At 39.9% G+C, this 15631-nt stretch overlaps 1 protein-coding gene across 1 annotated transcript in view; it reads right to left on the reverse strand.

Annotated features, from left to right (window-relative positions):
- The window catches only part of MACO1 (macoilin 1), a 69186-nt gene that overhangs the window by 40293 nt on the left and 13262 nt on the right, over positions 1–15631 (reverse strand). The window contains exons 2-5 of the mRNA XM_007979992.3: positions 11961–12102; positions 9613–9739; positions 3567–3690; positions 1224–1402 (exon numbers count right to left, since the gene is read on the reverse strand). Of these exons, the coding sequence (XP_007978183.3) occupies positions 1224–1402; positions 3567–3690; positions 9613–9739; positions 11961–12102 (572 nt within the window). The remainder of the gene's footprint in view (positions 1–1223; positions 1403–3566; positions 3691–9612; positions 9740–11960; positions 12103–15631) is intronic.

Consider the following 15631-nt stretch of genomic DNA (forward strand, 5'->3'; position numbering starts at 1 on the left):
GCCTATCGTTGAGGCGAGAGGACAAAGGCAGATCCTAAGAAGTCATATTTTTTAAGTACCTGGAGTAAATGAACTGCTAAATAACTTTACTGAAAAGAAAGAGGTTAAATAAAACAAAAGAAGAGGAATAATTTTAGGATACAGGACATCTATCCTTTTTCTGGACTCTAGTGTTGAGGTAATAAGGAAGTCGGTATCCTTCACCAGACCACTCAGAAAGAATTTTGTGTATCGGGTCTACACATTCCAATTTATTAAAATCTATTTGAAGAGATATTTTTGTACCACATCAGACAAAAAGATAATTTTGAAATATATAAAAACACGACCTCAAACTTTCAACTCTCAAACCAATGGAAACCAGTTACTGCCAATTATCTATTTCTATTGGTCAAATGCCCATGAGAGAGATTCCATCAGAAATGGTTCAATTTAAAATCTGCATTACATTATACGAAACATTTAGAATACGACCTATCCATCTTGGCTCTATTCAGAAGACATCTGGCTTCTAAAGTTCAATTCTACATGTCTACATCTCCATTGTGCTTATACTTTGGTTCTTGACTTGCTTCAATTACCAATTCACACAGTTCCATACTATTTTGTTGCTGAGAATATATATTTTAAAATATGTAAAACAGGCTGGGCAAAATGGCTCATGCCTGTAATCCCTGTACTTTAGGAGGTGGAGGTGGGAAGATTGCTTGAGATCAGGAGTTCGAGACCAGCCTGAACAACACAATGAGACCTCATCTCTACAAAAAAATAATTTTAAAAAATTAGCCAGGCATAGTGGCATGTGCTTATGGTAGCAGCTGCTCAGGAGGTTGAGGAGGGAGCATTACTTTGCTCCCAGGAGTTTGAGGCTGCAGTGTGCCATAACTGTTACCGCTGCACTCCGGCTTAGGCAACAGAGTGAGACCCTCCCTGTCTCAAAAAACTAAATTAAAAAAAAAATCAGAATTAAAATATTAAAAAGATATAAATATATTTTAAAATAATAAAATAAACATATTTAAACATATAGTCTTCAGACAGTATGTAAAAAACTTCATTCACAATCTGTATTTCATTGACCAAACAAAACAATGACCCTGAGGAGAAACACTATGAGACAGAAAAAAACAAAATCCTCGCTACTTTTCCAGAAAAGAAAATTCTACCAAGAGACAAAATAATGACTAGCCTATTGAGCCAACAGCTTTAGGGTAAAGACCTACCTTCCTCGGCCTCTTTTTCTTGCTTTTGTAGCATCTGTTGCTCTGGAGGGAGAGCTTGTTGAAGAAGTTGCATGTAAAACTCATTCTCTTTTTGTACTTCCTTTTGCTTCCTTAACCGCATTTTGTAGCTTACGTAACTTTTGAAGCCAAAGCCCAAAGTTACCACAGGGTACCCAATACTAGAAAGAAGACAATCCAGCCAGTAATTGCAGGTTTAAAATGAACCATGTGTGTCTCAAGCACATGAGAATACTTATGGCTTAAAATTTAAAGATAAATTCTAATTGATGATGGTAGTTGAGAATAGCATTCACTAGACACACAAATAAATGTAATGTCCACTGTGGAAATCAGAAGCAACTGGCACACAGAACAAAACCCCCAGGAACAACAGGACTGCTAGACCATAAGAGGACACTTCCCATTAGACTTTGGCATTCTTCAAATTAATTCAAGGAGTCACCACAGTTGACTGTCAGATACAGTGGCTAATGCCTTTGAAGAAATACTGAAGAACTACCTTATGCATTAGAACTCAGGCATCTATTTGTACCCTTTTTTTTTTTTTTTTTTTTGAAACGGAGTCTCGCTCTGTTGCCCAGGCTGGAGTGCAGTGGCGCGATCTCGGCTCACTGCAACCTCCTCCTCCCAGGTTCAAGTGAGTCTCCTGCCTCCGCCTCCCGAGTAGCTGGGACTACAGGCCTGCGCCACCATGCCCAGCTAATTTCTGTATTTTTAGTAGAGTCAGGGTTTCACCATGTTGGCCAGGATGGTCTCGATCTCTCCATCTGGTGATCCATCCACCTCGGCCTCCCAAAGTGCTGGGATTACAGGTGTGAGCCACCACGCCTGGCCTGTATGCTTTTGAAAACTAAAAGGGTAGGGACTTTATGCATAGCCAAAAGTAAACGTGTTAAAAAAAAAAAATCACAAGAACATCATTTGATTTTTAATACTAGAAGGCAGGGTCAAATTCAGGTGACTACTTTAACTTAATCTTCTTGCTGCCTGACGGGTACTGCCACCAGCTATTCCTTGAAGATTGGTTCATAAACACTCTGTCATATATAAATTCTGTCATACATAAATTCAAGAATCATTTAAATAAGTATCTGATATGATCAGTGCCAACATTTGGTTTGTATCACCAAATTAAACTAGCTGTACTTAGAACTCTAATCTCTGGGATAGAAAGTTAAATATTTTCACTGAACTTATCAGCCTGCCTAACAACATTTCAAAGCCTCTGCAAACACTGTCAAGCCCATATAGGTTTCACTAACATGAAAATGTATCAATTTATAATTAGTCTAAATGTGGTCTCACTACAAACTTATGGTGACATGTTTTTTGACCAAGTTCATTTAATTTGTTTGTAAAAAGACTAAAAATACTGGAAACAGTATTTTTTTAGTTGATTACTGTTTATTTTGGTTTCTGCCATAAATATTAGTAAAAATTGGTGTGTTTAGGAGAAACATACATTAGGTGGTAAGTTCCACAATAGATATAAATAAGAATCAAGCTCATTTTTCAAAAATGTTTCATGGTTAAGATGAATAATTAATTAATAATATCTTAATATTCATTAGCATGTTATAAAGAGAAATAATATTCATTCAAAAATTATTAATAATATTATCTTACTCTTATAAATAGGCTAAGGAAATTCTGAATTATTTTAAGTTTCATGAAATAGCCATATATTTCATCAAGACCTTCTGGAATCTACCTGATTATAATAAACATAGCTAACATTCATCAGATACCTATGTGCTTGGCATTAAGTTGAATACTTTAGATGTATCACTTCAGTTCCTTTTTCCCACGACCCAGAGAGGCAGGTAAGAAAACCATGACTTAGAGGCAATGACACACACAAGGCAACACAGCTGTCAGGGGACAGAGCTGGGATTCACCCATCTGCCTAAAAAGGGGGCTCATGCTCTTTCCAACCATGCTGTACTGCTTTCTGGGTCCATGTAAACTTTCTAAGAATAAATTTACAGTTGAACTTAACATTCTACAGTGAAATGAATTATAGATAAAGAATATAATACTGGCTGGGTGCGGTGGCTCACGCCTATAATCCCAGCACTTTGGGAGGCCAAGGCAGGTGGATTACTTGAGGTCAGGAGTTCAAGACCAGCCTGGCTAATATGATGAAACCTTGTCTCTACTAAAAATACAAAAATTAGCCAGGCATGGTAGCATGCGCCTGTAATCCCAGCTACTTGGGAGACTGAGGCAGGAAAATCGCTTGAAGCCGGGAGGCAGAGGTTGCATAACAAAAAAATATATACACACACACACACACACACACATAATTTATGTAATACTTACCAGTGAGCAGCAAATGGACGACAAAGGTCTACATGAAAGTTTTTGAGATCTTTAAATCTAATGGCTGCTTCAATATAAACAAAGAGGATCCAGAGAGACACTGTAGGCAAACACACTCCCCTTTCTGTGGGAAAGCAGCAGAGAGGCAAGCATGAATGAATGATACGGTAACTAACAGATGGATTGTTTGGGAGACTAATTCAACGACAGTAACTTTCATTAAGATCTTCACCTAAACTAAATTAAAAGGCAAACTGATCCAAACGGAAAGCTTTTATATGACAAATGATTCCACAGAATCACTGACAAAAATAAAAGACAAACATCCTGGCAAAAAATATTTACAATGTATGTAAAACAAAGGATTCATAGCCCTGACATACAAAGAGCTCCCACAAATCAATAAAAGGTAACTGAAGAAAATAATTTACAAGTCGCAAAATAAGAACTATAGATGGCTAAAAAACATACAAAAAGATGTTAACTATTGATTAGAGAAATACAAATTAAAACAATCAGATTCCATTTTAACTATTAGAATTTTTAAAGACAGATAATAGCATAGGTATGGGGAAAGGTTCATTTTCATACTTGGCAATAATATAAATTGGGGCAACTATTTTAGATGGCAATTTGGCATTTAAATTTAAATACTTGTAGCTTTCCTTTACCCAGAAATTCCACTTCTTTTTTTTTTTTTTTTTCTTGAGACTGAGTCTCGCTCTGTTGCCCAGGCTGGAGTGCAGTGGTGCGATCTCGGCTCACTGTAAGCTCTGCCTCTCGGGTTCAAGCAATTCTCCTGCCTCAACCTCACGAATAGCTGGGACTACAGGCGCCCGCCACCACGACCGGCTAATTTTTTGTATTTTTAGTAGAGAGGGGGTTTCACTGTGTTAGCCAGGATGGTCTTGATCTGCTGACCTCGTGATCTGCCCGCTTCGGCTTCCCAAAGTGCTGGGATTACAGGTGTGAGCCACTGCACCCGGCCCAGAAATTCCACTTCTAAGAATCTACCCTATAGAAACATAAAAGAGCCTTGAGATAAATACATAAAAAATATTCACTGGGCTGGGTGTGGTGGTTCATGCCTTTAATCCCAGCACTCTGGGAGGCCTAGGAGGGCGGATCTCCTGAGGTTGGGAGTTGAAGACCAGCCTGGCCAACATGGCAAAACCCCGTTTCTACTAAAAATACAAAAATTAGCCGGGCATGGTGGCAGGTGCCTGTAATCCCAGCTACTTGGGAGGCTAAGGCAGGAGAATCGCTTGAACCTGGGAGGCAGAGGTTACAGTGAACTGAGATCGTACCACTGCACTCCAGCCTAGGCAACAAGAACGAAACTCCATCTCAAATAAATAAATAAATAAATAAATAAATAAATAAATAAATAAATAAATTCACTGTAGGGCCAGGCATGGTGGCTCATGATTGTAATCCCAGCACTTTGGGAGGCCGAGGTGGGCAGATCACGAGGTCAGGAGTTCAAGACCAGCCTAACATGGTGAAATCCTATCTCTACTAAAACACAAAAATTAGCTGGGCATGGTGGCACACACTTGTAATTCCAGTTACTCAGGAGGCTGAGGCAGAGGATTTGCTTGAACCCAGGAGGTGGAGGTTGCAGTGAGCCGAGACTGTGCCACTGCACTCCAGCCTGGGCAACAGAGCGAGACTTTGCCTCAAAAAAAAAAAAAAAAAAAAAAAAAATTCAACATAATATTATTTGCAAAAGCAAAAATTTATAATTTAAATGTTCATCAACAGGAAATTTTATGATAAATCTATATAATGAAATATGTTGAAGGTTTCCTAAAGAATGAGGAAGACCTGCACTGTCATGGAACGACATAAAAAAAAAACAAAATCCGGCCGGGCGCGGTGGCTCAAGCCTGTAATCCCAGCACTTTGGGAGGCTGAGACGGGCGGACCACGAGGTCAGGAGATCGAGACCATCCTGGCTAACACGGTGAAACCCCATCTCTACTAAAAAATACAAAAAACTAGCCGGGCAAGGTGGCGGGTGCCTGTAGTCCCAGCTACTCGGGAGGCTGAGGCAGGAGAATGGCGTGAACTCGGGAGGCGGAGCTTGCAGTGAGCTGAGATCCGGCCACTGCACTCCAGCCTGGGCGACAGAGCAAGACTCCGTCTCAAAAAAAAATAAAATAAAATCCATAAGTAAGAACAAGTTGTAGGTCAAAGAAATGTTTCTGGCACTGAAGTACTGTTCAAAAAATTTTTATCTTTTTTTTTTTTTTTTTGAGACGGAGTCTCGCTCTGTCACCCGGGCTGGAGTGCAGTGGCTGGATCTCAGCTCGCTGCAAGCTCCACCTCCGGGGTTCACGCCATTCTCCTGCCTCAGCCTCCAGAGTAGCTGGGACTACAGGCGCCCGCCACCTCGCCCGGCTAGCTTTTTGTATTTTTTAGTAGAGACGGGGTTTCACCGTGTTAGCCAGGATGGTCTTGATCTCCTGACCTCGTGATCCACCCGTCTCAGCCTCCCAAAGTGCTGGGATTACAGGCTTGAGCCACTGCGCCCGGCCTTCAAAAAATTTTTTTCTAAAGCACAAACTCATATTCCTTTTGTAATTAAAAACAATTTTCATGGAAGGAAAAAGCAACTTGCAACAAAATAAGATGCAAATAAAGGCAAATGTCCATTGGCTTTTGGAATCAAAATCTGCAGGCTAGGTCCATCTATATCAGGACATGACTAATGATGGGGTATTTATGAATGTGGACTACATGGGCACGAGCGGGAAAAAATCAGTGACTTTTTGCTAAGGATCTTTGGGATGAAACTAAAGAAAAATCATAGTATCTTGAAACTAGGAAGATCATTTTGTCTAACCTCCTCATTTTGTTGAAGAGTAAACCCCAGAGTCTAAACAAACTGGGCCCAAGTTCAGAGACAGTACTAAATCTGCTTCTGAGGAGAACCTCCCTTAGTCCTAGTACCTGAGTGAAGTTGACACTGGATGCTCTGTGAAGCCAGCTAATGGTCTCAACCATTCTTAAGAATTTCACACAACAAAAACAGATATTTTCTTTTTTTCCTTTTCTTTCTTTTTTTTTTTTTTGAGACAGAGTCTGGCTCTGTCGCCCAGGCTGGAGTGCAGTGGCACAATCTCACTTCACTGCAACCTCTGCCTCCTGGATTCGAGCGATTTTCCTGCCTCAGCCTCCTGAGCAGCTGGGATTACAGGCACACGCCACCATGTCCGGCTAATTTTTGTGTTTTTAGTAGAGACGAGTTTCGCCATTTTGGCCAGGTTGGTTTTGAACTCCTGAACTCAAATGATCCATCCGCCTTGGCCTCCCAAAGTGCTGGGACTGCAGGTGTGAGTCACTGTGCCCAGCCCAAAAATAGGTATTTTCACAACGTAGGAGGAAAAACAGGAACACACAGGACAATGCATTTTCAAAATCATTTCAAAATGCATTTTCAAATATTTATCTGCCTTATTCTCCATATTGATTTATAAGGTTAAAAAAGCACAATAAGCATATTATAGAAAAAATAGAAAAATTAGACAAAATACCTGTATTCTATATCTATGACATAAACAAAATCACATTGAAAGTTTTTTGATCAAGTATAATAATCATATTGTACATACAGTTTTATATCCTATTTTTTTCCCCTCTTAACCACCAGGAAAAAAGCTTATGCTACAATATTATTCTTTATAATCATATGTAATTTCATCAACCATTCCTAATATTGTCAGGAAATAATTTTAAATTTTAACAACTGTAAGAAAAACTACTCCAAGTTATAGAAATTGCACTCATCTTTGTCAGCCCAATAAAAGCAGTTTTTTGTTTCATTTGTTTAAGCATTAGTCATCCCAAATTAAAACATATTTCATAACTTAGCTATTCCAATATTCATTTCTGAGCCTAGGGCTAAAGAGGGGCCAGTAGTATTTTATGACTTTAGCTACACTGTTGCCCTGTGGGTCACCCACTGAACCAGTTCCCAATAGCTTCTATTAATAGTTATATGGTTAGTTTCTTCTCCACTACTAAGATATTACTAAAGAAATTTAAGAAATCGCCACAGCTCCTCAGAGTCACAGAATATTTGAGGTGGAAGATTCTTTAGCCATTATTTAGATTACTCCACCTTTATATAACAGAGAAGTTGAGACCTAGGGAGAGTGACAAGTGTAAAAGGCAGCTCACTCGAAACTGAGGCCCAGGATAAGGAAACACAAATTAAAAACTGGTGGGAAGAAAAAATCACTTTAATTAGAGGAAAGCAGACTGAAGAACCTTCATAGTAGCTTATAAATCAAGTCAGATATGAAAGAGTGTAAAACATGGAGAAAAGCATGCTCATTCATAGCAGATACTTTAAAAAACAGAGCTCAATTGTGTTTTCTACATGGGCCAACATCATCATCTCAGCAGTTCTGAGAAGAGGATGAATGTTGGTCCAGACAGCTTTTATTATCTGGTGCTCCCTCTCTGGTCAAAATCCTAAAGGTTGTAGCTGGGCCCAAGAATCAAGTTTCACGCAGCTTTGCAAACAAGTTTGACTCTGAGTACCGATCCTCAAATCCTAGTGCATACCAAACTCTGGCTTTCACAGTGGGCTGAGGCTGTCAAAGTATCTCATCTGATCTTAGTTTGAAGTAACAGAAGTATAGCTCTAAGAAGCAGGGAGCTCTACTCTAGTCAGAACACACCTGCAACAGTGTAGAGAACCACTGAGGTAGGCAGACTAGGAGGGTAAAAGCGCTTAAAATAATAAGGAAAAGCTGATGAAACCAGAGGTGTTCTTGCCTACAGAAAAGACTTAAGAGGTTATGACAGTGTCTTTAAATCTCTAAAGAAATGTTAACATGGAAGGGAGATCACATTCATTCAGTGTGCTCTAATGCAGAGGTTCAATGTTTGGGATTGAGGGGATGGTCTGGTAGGTCCCTTAATATTTTTTGTTTTGTTTCTTTTGTGTTTTTTGAGATGGAGTCTCGCTCTGTCACCCAGGCTGGAGTGCAGTGGTGCAATCTTGGCTAACTGCCACCTCTGCCTCCCAGGTTCGAGTGATTCTCCTGCCTCAGCCTTCTGAGTAGCTGGGATTACAGGTATGCACCACCACACCCAGCTAATCTTTGTATTTTTAGTAGAGACAGGGTTTCACCATGTTGGCCACATTGGTCTCAAACTCCTGACCTCAGGTGATCTGCCTGCCTCAGCCTCCCAAAGTGCTGAGATTACAGGCGTGAGCCACTGCGCCTGTCCCCCTTGACATTTTAAGGAAAAGTTTTACACATTCCCTTGTATTTTTCTGGGAAAACCTCTTTAGATCCTCTAAGAAATCAGCAAGCTGTGGCTTAGTCCTGATACTTAGGAGGCTGAGGTGGGAGGATCATTTGAGCCCAGGAGTTCAAGTCCAGCCTGGGCAACATAGTGAGACTCCATCCTAAAAAAAATAAATAAATAGAATCTTTTTAAAAGGAATCAACAAGCCCAAAACCAGTTAAGACATACTGGGTCAAAACGTAAGGAAGAAAATTCTGGCTAATATGAGGAAGAACTTTATTTTATACCTCCCAAAATCAGAGTAGGGTACCAGGAATGGTAGGTAAGTTCCTTGTTACTGTAGGTTTTCCATGACAGGTAAAACCACCATGTGCCAGGGATGCTGTGGGGATTCTTGTGCCAAATTAAGGGTTCATCTAAATGACATTCCTTTCAATGATGAAACTCCATGAACATTTTTTTCTTTTTTGGCACATGGCTATCTTCAAGTATACCTAGATAGAAATCACTCCAACTATTTTTTTAAAAAAAGATATATTCAGAGTGAGAGTTGGTACCCGCAGTGCCTGTAACTGAAATATCAAATCATAACAACTTAAAGTTTTGATTCAAATAATGAAAAAAAGATATATATTTTTGAAGGTATATTATAATCTATTAAGAAAACTTTAAAATGTCCACATTAAACTCAACTCTAAATAATGTATCCAAAGAAATAACCACATTAAAAAATTTGAATCTAAGGTTTCTATCCATCTAAGCAATCATTAAGACTTACCTGTGTGCCATACGTACTGAACCCATACATATGTGCTAGCAGCAAAAAAAAGCCACTGTATGGGGATGAACAGCAGGCATATTATATTTGACGTGAATGCTACACAAACAAAAAATACTGAGAAGGCCTAAAGGGAAAAAGAAAACAAAATAAAAGACACATCTTAGAACTTGTTATTTTCAACCACACGTTGTTAAATGTATGTTGGACAAAATTATTGAAACTGCTAAGAGATAACTTGGTAACTATAGAGCAAATTCACAAAAGGAGATTTTAAACATTTAAAATCAACCATATAAAAAGTAGTGGTGGCCGGGTGCGATGGCTCATGCCTGTAATCCCAGCACTTTGGGAGGCAGAGGCAGGCAGATTACGAGGTCAGGAAATCGAGACCATATTGGCTAACACAGTGAAACCCCGTCTCTACTAAAAATACAAAACTTTAGCCGGGTGAGGTGGCAGGCGCCTGTAGTCCCAGCTACTCAGGAGGCTGAGGCAGGAGAATGGCATGGACCCAGGAGGCGGAGCTTGCAGTGAGCTTGCGCCGCTGCACACTCCAGCCTGGGCAACAGAGTGAGACTCCCTCTCAAAAAAAATAAATAAAATAAAAAAGTAGTGGTTACTTTAACATTAAAGAATACTACTACTTTATGGTCCTCAAATCATGAAAAAGAACTGGATCAGAATGAACTGAGGTGGGACCACAGTGAATTCGTTTGGATTCCAAATAAATGTGGGTTACCTAAAAGAACTAGAATTTTTTTTTTTTTTTTGGAGATAGAGTCTCGCTCTGTCACCCCGGTTGGAGTGCGGTGGTGAGATCTTGGCTCTCTGCAACTTCCACCTCCCAGGTTCAAGCGATTCTCCTGCCTCAGCCTCCTGAGTAGCTGTGACTATAGGCCCGTGCCACCAGGCCCAACTAATTTTTTGTAATTTTAGTAGAGACAGGGTTTCACCATGTTAGTCAGGACGGTCTCAATCTCCTGACCTTGTGATCCGCCCGCCTTGGCCTCCCAAAGTGCTGGGATTACAGGCGTGAACCACCACCAGCCCTGAAAAAACTAGAATTTTAATACAGAAAAGTCTTCTCTCTCCTCACAAACCATTCCTAAAGAGCTTCATTCTTAAAAGACAGGCTTTCTGGAGCACAGATGAACCATAATATTAGTAAGACATATACTGATGTTATTAGGTTGGCGCAAAAGTAATTGGGGCAAAAGTAATTGCACCAACCTAATAATAATTTTAATAATGCAGTTTTCCTCTGGACACCACAATCGCCAATAGAACATGAGCCGAAACTATCTTTTTAAAGCATGGATTTGCTCTGACCAAAGCACCAGGCCTGGGTGGGAGAGTTATAGTTTTAAGATGTGGCTGTAGAACACAACAGAATTAACACATTAATCAAGGGAACAAGCCCAGGCCTATGCTTGCTCCAATCTAGCAGCTGTCTAAATGTGGTTTGGGGATTTCTGGGGTATCTTTGAGATCCCTCCAAAGGCTCTTTGAGGTTAAAACTATTTTCATAACAATACTAAGATGTTATCTGCCTTTTTTACACTCACTCATGCATATGGTGGAATTTTCTGTAAGTTACATGACATGTGATACAGTAACAGACTGACTTCAGAAGCAGATATGAGAATGTAGGTGTCTTCCATTGAGCTAGATATTAAAGAGTTTTACAAAAATGAAGCCACTGTTCTATATTGTTTGTTTTAGAAAATATAGCTATTTTTCACTTAAAAATGTAATTTCTATTAACATATAATGGGCCTATTATGTTTAAGTGAATTAATAAGTACGTATTTTAAATTTTTCTCAGTTTTAACTTCTAATACAGTAAATCTGGACAGATATAAGCCACATTAACAAAGGCTCTCTGGAGTCCTCAATAGTTTTTAAGAGTGAAAAGGGGCCCTGAGACCAAAATGTTTGAAACACTACTCTAACTCAAATCCAATCACTAACCTAGCAACAGGGAACCCACAAACACTTCAAAGCAGGACTGAGCAATTTTTTTTTTTTTAAAGGTAGGAATGGCCTTTATTGGTTGCAACGGGAAATGGAAGGGGAGGGGATATGCCACCCCCAGACTAGGTTGCTGCCCTCCAAATGACCGAGTAATTATTGCTTCCTCCACTGTTCTGTTTCACTGGAATGGGACAGCAGGAGAAAATGTAACTATTTAATCAATAGGTTTAGACAAAATAGTTTAGAGGTCAATTTCAGTTAACGGACCCTATAAGCTAATCCTAACATAGTCACCTGACTATTGCTAATAACATCTATTTCAAATAGCTGAACGGTCCCCACACACGGAAAACATGTATTAGTAAACATACCAGTCCCTGGTATCTGAAGGAATCATAGACGCTTCTGATGAAAAGCCAGAATGGCCACAGATATTCAAATCTGAACTCCAGGACAAAATCGGCTAGGAGGACAAGTGCCCACACCACCAGGAATTTCAGGTATAAAAATGTACTGCAAAATATAAAAATAACGAATTAATTTAAGGTCATTTGTGAATAACTAGAAATAGAAAATTCACTATTTCTGTTTAAAAACGACAAAAAAATACCTCTGCATATCCTGAAAACAATGGTGATAAAGCACAAAAAAGAGATGCTGCCATGGCCTATCTGCATTTTAAATGCTCTCTGGTGTTCATTCTCAGACTCAAAACTATCAAGATAAGATGATAGCCAAAAATGCTTAATTCCACTTAAGATGGAAAAAAACCATTTAAATCCCACCACTATTTTAAAAATGTGCTAAGTGTCTGACTTCAAAATACTGCAACACTCTCAAAATTACAGCTTTCAAGCTGTTCTTCATTAGAAGAAAATGTCACAGTTGAAAGGCTTCAAATTTGCTGTTTCCCCACCCCTCTACATCTGTTCGAAGAGTCTTTGAAATTCTTGATGCACATCCTTACATGCCTAAAGAATTCTGTCTTTTTTTTCCCTTTTTTCCTCTTGCCTCTGTATATAGTATTCATCTGCATTAACCAAACAAAAACCAAATGACTTCCCCAAATAGAAACAAACTTAGGGAGCAGATGCTAAATCACTACCAAGGGCTGCGAAAGCACAAAAATGTACATTAAAGAAAAAAACCCTTAAACATCTAAGCCATGCTCCAGTTTATATGTAAATGTGTGTTCCCAGTTCCCTCTGGACTTGTGTTAAACAGAAACACTCAGACAAGCCAGTTAGGACACATACGTAACCACTGCAATAAGTCAAACAAGGTAAGGACACAGAAAAAAATATTATTTTTCATATACTCCATAGGTCAATTTTCCAGTTCATTAGTTGCATAATGGACAATAGAAGTCTTTAGATTCTACTTGTTAACAAGCCTCTATTTCTGTGATCCTAATCCTGCCAATTCTAGAGGTCAACTTTAGGTATTAAAAAATATTTTCCACAATATACAAATTGGAAATACCTAAAATTCACTTTCACTTGGGACAAATACAAACATTCCAATACTGATGTGATCAAGTTAGTCATTTAAAAAACAACAAGGCCGGGTGCGGTGGCTCAAGCCTGTAATCCCAGCACTTTGGGAGGCCGAGATGGGCGGATCACGAGGTCAGGAGATCGAGACCATCCTGGCTAACATGGTGCAACCCCGTCTCTCTAAAAAAAAAAAAAAAAAACAAAAAAACTAGCTGGGCGAGGTGGCAGGCGCCTGTAGTCCCAGCTACTCGGGAGGCTGAGGCAGGAGAATGGTGTAAACCCGGGAGGTGGAGCCTGCAGTGAGCTGAGATCTGGCCACTGCACTCCAGCCTGGGCGACAGAGCGAGACTCCATCTCAAAAAAATAAAAATAAAAATAAAAATAAAAATAAAAAAACAATAAAATTGAGATTTTTAATAAATAATTTTGAAATATATTCCAATAAGATACAAAAGACATACTTGGAGGAAAAAACAAAAACAAAAGCAAGAACTTAAAGTAAAATAATAAAAAGAAAAGGAAAAAAAGAAAAAAGGAGAAAAAAAGCAGGATCCAGCATTGAGGATTTATTTTGTGCCCTTTGAAGCCATTCAGGTAAGAGATGTCAAGAACAGAAACGTGACCCTCAATGATACAGTATTCACAGTGATACATAATTTGTTATCTAGGGTGGATTTCTAATATTTATCCTTAGAACTTATTTAGGTTTGATAGTAAGTTTCTACTAAGAGGTTTGCTGTAAAGGAACCTGAAGCAAATCACAAAAGAACACAATCTTTTTTTTTTTTTTTTTTTTGAGACAGGGTCTCGCGCTGTCTCCCAGGATGAAGCGCAGTGGCAAGATCATAGCTCACAGCAGCCTCAATCTCCTGGGCTCAAGTAATCCTTCTACCTCAGCTTCCCAAGTAGGTGGTAATACAGGCGTGTGCCTCATTTGGCTATTTTTTTTTTTAATTTTTTATAGAGATGGGGGTCTCACCATGTTACCCAGGCTGGTCTCAAACTCCTGGGCTCCACCTGCCTCACCCTCCCAAAGTGTTGGGATTTCAGGTATGCGCCTGGCCAGAACACAGTCTTGAATCCTACCCACCTTTTAGTTTCATTTCACTAGAGTTCTGCTGGCCTGATGAAGACAGAGCCCTCGTAATTCTCACTCATTAAATCCATAACTGACCTAGTGGAGAGCAATGCACATTTTATTCTAGAACAAATGAGAGCCAGGCATAGTGGCTTATACCTGTAATCCCAACACTTTGGGTGGCCAAGATGGGAGGGTTGCTTGTGTCCAGGAGTTCAAGACCAGCCTGGGCAACATAGTGAGACCCCATCTGTACAAAAATTTTAAAAATTAGCCAGGTGTGGTGGCACACACTTGTAGTCCCAGCTACTCAGGAGGCTGAGGTAGAAGAACTGCTTGAACCTGGGAGGTCCATGCTGCTGTGAGCCATGACTGTGCCACCGCACTCCAGCCTGGGTGACAGAGCAAGATCCTGTCTCAAAACAAAAACAAAAACAAACAAAAAACACAACTGACTCATGCAGGTATTCGGGAGCACAAATCTAGTTTGAAACTAGATTTCCAAGGTGCCTGACTTTAAAACTAAGAGGTTTTTTCCTTGTGTCTAGAACTGTTTCTACATCTTGAAAAAGGAATAACAGCCTCTCCACCATGGTTTCAGATTATTTTTTTTTTAAATGGCATAGCTAGAAGCAGTGGCATGCACCTGTAGTCCCAGCTATTTGGGAGGCTGAGGTAGGAGGATCATTTGAGCCCAGGTGTTCAAGTCCAGCCTGGTCAACAAAGTGAGACCCCATCTCTTTCTTTTTCTTGAGACTAAGTTTCACTCTATCACCCAGGCTGGAGTGCAGTGACGTGATCTCAGCTCACTGCAACCTCCACTTCCCGGATTCGAGCGATCCTCCTGCCTCAGCCTCCCAAGTAGCTGAGACTACAGGTGCACACCACCACACCATGCCCAGCTAATTTTTGTATTTTTTTAGTAGAGACGTGTTTTCACCATGTTGGCCAGGCTGGTCTCGAACTCCTGACCTCAAGTGATCTGCCCACCTTGGCCTCCCAAAGTGCTAGGATTACAGGCACGAGCCACTGTGCCTGGCCAAGAACCCATCTCTTAAAAAAAAAAAAAAGGGGGGGCATGGAAATACAGTCATTTTCCTGATTAATCCTTTTCCCTACGGAGCTATCTCTGGAATGTAGCTGAATGAGACATGAAGGGTACCCCATCAGGTCTAGCGCTTACCATTCCCAAAGCGGAGAAGAAAGAGTACCACCAATTGCTTTCTGCCCAAAATGCCCCCAAGGCATGGCAGGATCCCAGTCAGATCCCAGTCAGATCCTGCCATGGCAACATTCCGCTTCACTATTTAGATAGCATTATCCAAAGAATGGCAGCCTGTTGAATACCTACTTTTTAATAATTCAATCATTTAAAACTAAAGCAGTTCAAAAATTACCATCTTTGTTAATGACTATTCTTTTTCAATTGCATAACTTTAAGGCGGGGTTCCTTTTGATACATTTCTTT

This window comes from Chlorocebus sabaeus, chromosome 20 (genome assembly GCF_047675955.1).
Source record: "Chlorocebus sabaeus isolate Y175 chromosome 20, mChlSab1.0.hap1, whole genome shotgun sequence".
NCBI lineage: Eukaryota > Metazoa > Chordata > Mammalia > Primates > Cercopithecidae > Chlorocebus > Chlorocebus sabaeus.